This window comes from Etheostoma cragini, chromosome 14, assembly GCF_013103735.1.
Source record: "Etheostoma cragini isolate CJK2018 chromosome 14, CSU_Ecrag_1.0, whole genome shotgun sequence".
In the NCBI taxonomy this organism is placed as follows: Eukaryota; Metazoa; Chordata; class Actinopteri; order Perciformes; family Percidae; genus Etheostoma; species Etheostoma cragini.
Window position 1 is genome coordinate 12,935,067 of NC_048420.1, and position 5,476 is coordinate 12,940,542.

The 5,476-nt window shown below is 42.5% G+C and overlaps 1 protein-coding gene across 5 annotated transcripts in view; it reads right to left on the reverse strand.

Moving 5' to 3' along the window:
• The window catches only part of runx1t1 (RUNX1 partner transcriptional co-repressor 1), a 56,231-nt gene extending 53,266 nt beyond the window's left edge, over positions 1–2,965 (reverse strand). For 4 of the 5 annotated variants that reach the window (XM_034892105.1, XM_034892103.1, XM_034892104.1 and 1 more), the window contains exon 1: positions 2,339–2,889. In XM_034892105.1, coding sequence (XP_034747996.1) covers positions 2,339–2,366 — 28 coding nt within the window. In that variant the 5' untranslated portion in view covers positions 2,367–2,889. Of the gene's footprint in view, positions 1–2,338 lie in introns of all 5 variants that reach the window. The other variant, XM_034892106.1, reaches the window with a different exon arrangement.
• Positions 2,966–5,476: the final 2,511 nt, after the last annotated feature.

Below are 5,476 nucleotides of genomic sequence, written 5' to 3' on the forward strand. Positions count from 1 at the left end.
GACAGGTGTGAGGCAGGCTGGTGGTTAGGCAGATGGCCCCTGGAAGTGCTAGCTGATGCTGCAGAGCCTGGACCACAGAGAGTTAGCAGCTAAGGTTAATACAACCCTGTTTATACAGTGTGCACGGACGTGTCCATGAATGCAGCAGTGCACAAACACACATGTGCAACCACAGGCACACACAAACAGTTATAACCTGCAAACAGAACTCATCATTTACTCTCCTCTCATCACCAGCTTTGTTTACCTTTCATTTACTCTCTCCCTCTCTCTTTCTCTCTCTCTCTCTCTCTCTCTCTCTATCTCTCTCTCTCTCTCTCTCTCTTTCTCTCTCTGTAAAAACACACACTCCAGGTAATAGTCTTTTCAGTCAAGTCACTACTTCGATGGAAGTCCCAAAACAACAACAGATGACATAATAAAATGACGGCCAGGGCAACCAATTAAAATAGACCACTGTAGTAAATAATAATATTAAAAAAAACTTGATAAAAGGCATATGAATCTCAATTTGGATCACTCAATTTGGATCATCAGGACAGACCAATAGAAATATAGTGTATTGGATTCACAGAAGACATTAAAATACTGGTAAACTTAGTTTCCTTGATTTATATCATACACACAACTCACATACTGTTTATGCAAAATTCTCATAAACAATTCTCCTTTGCATCTATATTTAACTTTGCAAAGATCTTTAGTGGGTCACGCCAAGAGGAGTTAACAATCACCCTCTTGGATGCCTCCAAAGCTTTGCATGGGGCTGTTTGCCATGCGTAAAAAATATCCAAAGCCCTGTGGGTTTCCAAGAGATATTTTCTTCCCTCTCTAATCCGAGCCGTGAGAACTGTCGTGCATCGACAGCAGGTTGAGCCCCAGCAGCCTCCCTCCCTAACCCGCATGCTCTTTTTCCCAGTCTGGGGAACACATTCTCACCGGAATGAAACATAGCCCGAAACCTTTAATTTCAACCCTACGCCACTCCATTAAAAAAAAGTATTTTTATTTTAATTTTGCGCGCGGTTCGATTATATGATGAGGACAAAGTCAGAGCGGTTGGACATGAAAACTTTACATGGATTCGAGGAGATGCGTTGGGACAATGCTCCGGAGCATGTTTTCAAATGCATGTACTCTAAAATGCAAAGTCTCTCTCTAAAAGAGAGTGGAGGGAGAGGAGGAGAGAGGCTTGGTGGCTCTGCACTAAACATAGAAGGATGGCAAAGTCGCTGCATCCAAACAATCCTTCCAACACAAACATGGTAAACCACAGTCTCGTGAAAATGAACCATGCCAGTGTGTTTCTTTTAGAATAGAGAACCTTTGTCATTAAATGCAGGAATACACTATTCATTCAGTGAGAAGGGGATTGATCCAAGGAATTTACCTTGGGTGTCTTTTTCATATTATCTAAAAACCTACATTTTTATCAGCACAGGCAAATTATGGTCCATCCCATGCTACATACACGCTAATAACTCCGGGTGTCTATGCTTTCATCAGCAGATGAAAAGGCTATTTCACATCTAGACAAGGGTCTTGACAGATCGAAAGGGAGTCACTAAACTTGATCGGTGAACTTAAGTTGCCTGTTGCCCAATATCAACTCTCCATTCTGGGTTCAAAGTCATTAATTCATATCTGCTCCTATGGAGGGAGGGACAGCCGCGAGTTGGTGTCACTATCTAATCAGACTGAACCAGCAGTAATTCATATAAAGCTATCCAAATTGTTCTTCCGATAACACAACCATGAACCAAATCCTCAAGACACAATAATGGTTTTAGTGGAATATTTCTTAATTGTGAGCAAGTGGACGTCTTGGCTGTTAGGATTGAGCCTATAGCCTACAGCCGATATTCAACTTTAGTTCATCAAAACAAAAATCATTTTTAGCCTATTTATCACAATTAGAAGTAAATGCGTTTGTAACTATTGCCTAACATACACTAGGCTATTGCGCACAGCACAGGCACGCGTTATTGTTCCTGGACTAAATAACCTAGAGTTGTCACCGCAGTTCATCAAAGACACTGAAAATGGGAATAAGTTAAAAAAAATAAAAATAATGTAGTTGCTTGCTATAGGCCTATGTGTGTGTGTTTTTATACAAATCGCCCCACATTTGTCATAGTGGCTCCCCGTAGCTTCTGCTTACTTTACATTAAAACAAATAAAGCAAAATCATAAATGTCAAATTCTGTGGCTTTTTTTCCATGTTATTTCTTAATATGACGCACATATGACAGGCATGTCTACACGAGGGCACAAAACACTCCGTGAAGGCGTAATTTAAAAAAAATATATAATCACTACAGCAAAGACGGCCACTTACACTGAAAAGAGGCAGAAATTCCCACCATGCGGTACGTTGATGTGAGAGGGCTAAATAATTTCCAGTCCTTTTGACTCAGCGCAAGGTCCCCTCGATGATCCGCTTGTATCGGCTAGACGAGAGCTACAGAGTCCAGCCAGCTCTCAGGGGCTCTGGCGGTATACTTCCAGCAGCTCAGAAACGGGGTTCAAACTCCGACAAAGAAGAAGGGCAGCTCAAGGCTTCACAATAAGTGATCAGTCACTAGGGATATTCGGGATGGGAGAAGCCAGGAGTCTTGTAAACGCGTAGAGGCAGAGAAAGAGGAGAGATGAGACAGAGGTGGAGAGGGAGGATGCAGCAGGGCGCAGGGCACCCGTCTGATTTTCAATCCGTATTTTTGCACTTTCCTCTGAAATCCTTTAAACGTCGAGTCGGTCTAGATTGTAGACATCAGTTTTGAAATATGAAGGGGAAAAAAACATGTACACACCCTCGGTCAAAGGGGGTCCTTGTTTTCTGCGTCTCCGTTGGCGTGGGGAAGAGGAGTAGCGGCACTCTGCCTCCACTCGGCGGTGCGCAGCAGAGCCAGGTGGCGGTGGGCGGGACTGGAGCGCTGCTGAGGAGGAGGAGGCGGCGACTGGGCAGCAGCCAGCATCTGTGTGTCCTAAAACAGGTTGGAAAAAGCAGTCAGGTCAAGTCGAAGTGTTTTCTACTGTACCCACGGCTCCCGAAGCTTCTTCACGTCAAGGGCTCCCAGGGAGATCACCCCCTAAGGTTTTTGGCCCAATGGTACGGGGAAATGTGGGTCGTCACACATTAGTCAAGAATTAAAGGATAGGTTCACATTTTTTCAAGTGTGTTTTAAAACAATACTTGCATGCCCATAGGTATCCTAAAAGCATTTTAGTCACTGTGATTGTTTCCTTTGCTTATGATGAAATCCCTTCCTAAGGCAATTCTTATGTAAGTGATGGGGGACAATCCACATTTCTCATTCTGTCTTAAAAGGCATTTGGAAAAAATATGTGAGTAAGCAAAAACGTTTTTACACTTAACAATGTAAACTGCAACACAAAAGAATGCAAATATCTGATCTGTGTGGAGCAATGAGGAGACTGTAGCCTTTCTTGTAAATCAATACATGAAACAAACACAAATTTAATGCTATACGCTCGCATCTTTTACCTCAATGTGCCCAAATGCTGCTATTCACATAACAGGAATAGATGGAACAGTGCATTACTTTGCATTATCTTTTGCAGATTTTCTGGAAATTTAAATTGGGGATGGAAATGTGGCTACTTTTAGGGAATATACAAAATATATTTTCTGTATAAAAAAGACTGCAACTTTGGAAGACAGCTACTTAATCTGTCTAACTCTGACAGAATAAGCTTCCTATTTAATTCAGATAAACAAATACATTTTTGCACCGAATAAGAATAATAGATTATCTCTTTAAAGTTGTATTTGCACCTCATTCCTGAGCCCACAATGGAACATTCTAGCACATAAATGTTATATCTGTCTTCAATCACTAACATTCAAATTACTTAATATGGGGTTCTCTTTGTTGCCAGTATGGATAAGAGCAACAAATACAGCGACCAATAACTCTTTCAATGCACATGTGGGCATTGTTTTAAGACAGACGTGAAAACATGGGGAGATATCCTTTAAATTTTGTGTTCGCTTAATGTGAGGAGTTATTCTTGAGCTATACTTCAGTTAGATCAAGTAAACCAGGTTATTCTTTCAGTTTAGTTTGGGACCCTCCGGAGTGTCCAGGGATCCTTAGTGATCAGCAGTGGAGTGTCATGGACATGACCCAGCCAACTGAGTGCATTGAGGAGCTGGTTGGCTGCACGCACGCACACGCACACACACACACACACACACACACACACACACACACACACACACACACACACACTAACTATCTTTCCCTCAGCTGAGAAAGGCACAGGCAGGCTGGCCTGCAGTAACCTAAGGCAAACACTTTCCCCAGACCATCTGGAAGTCATCTTGCCCGCAGAGCCAGTGAAAGCACAGAGCAGAAGCTATGTTTACAACTCGGTGATAACAACCGGTCCACTTGAACTGGATGGTTGAATAAGTCATTCACCAAAGCCTGTTCGTACAGTAACATCTCACAAATTGCACAAAGATTGTACTGTATTTTATTCTGCAATGCTTATACACTTGTAGGCCCTTTGACTCTGACAAATCAATATGTTCTGGTTGTAACAAGGACTAAACTTTACTTAATTGCAAGACATGTCCTTTATGCATTGTCAGAACTTGTCTGGTGTCAGATTACCACTGCTAGTTAAATTGGCTGTAATTCCCAGGCAATACAAAGGCTCCACCTGAAAAACAACTTACACTTTTTGGTTTTACTAACACAATCATTTTTACTGTAATGCACTTCTTCCAGCTCATGGATCATCATCACAACAAAAGTAACATCTTGCAATTTTGTCTGTCTTATACTGTATGTAAGACATCAGTGGATTGTTAGCGCACCATCAACGTGGAGCACATTGTTCCCTCAACACGATCTCTGTGGGGAAAAGATGATGCCATTAATGGCAATTGTTTGCAAGAGTGCCATTGTGCACTTCTCTATTTCACTTCATCGTTTGCTCTCTCTCTCTCTCTCTCTCATCTCTCCCTTGTCTCACTGCTTTAGCATTGGGTTGCGTTGTGTTCTCAAAGGGAATGTGGATAGATATAGTCTCTGGCACTCTCACGGGTCCCAGTCTGGGTCCCTTTGTCTATCTCTGACAAAGGCAGTGGACTACACAGGATGTGTGACTAGATATAGAGCGAGAAGGTGAGGGAAGTAAAGGAAAGGGAGGGAGGGAATTTTGAGCGATCAGAAGAGAGGAAAAGAAAATGAGACGTGGTTCATAAGGAAACAAATGAAGGAGGAAAGATTGTGGTGAATGGATGTCTGAGAAAAGAAGTGGCCTTTGAATCAGACACAAGGAAGGTGCAGAGGTAATGTGCCCTCTCAAACTCAGCAACCAAACATGGTCAGAAAAAAACAGCGGGGATGTGAGGATGCCGTCACTCCTCACCTATTTGTGTCCTCTGGTTTGTTCCCGGAGAGCAAGTTCTCTCATGGCAATCACAGCAAAACATCTTGACGGC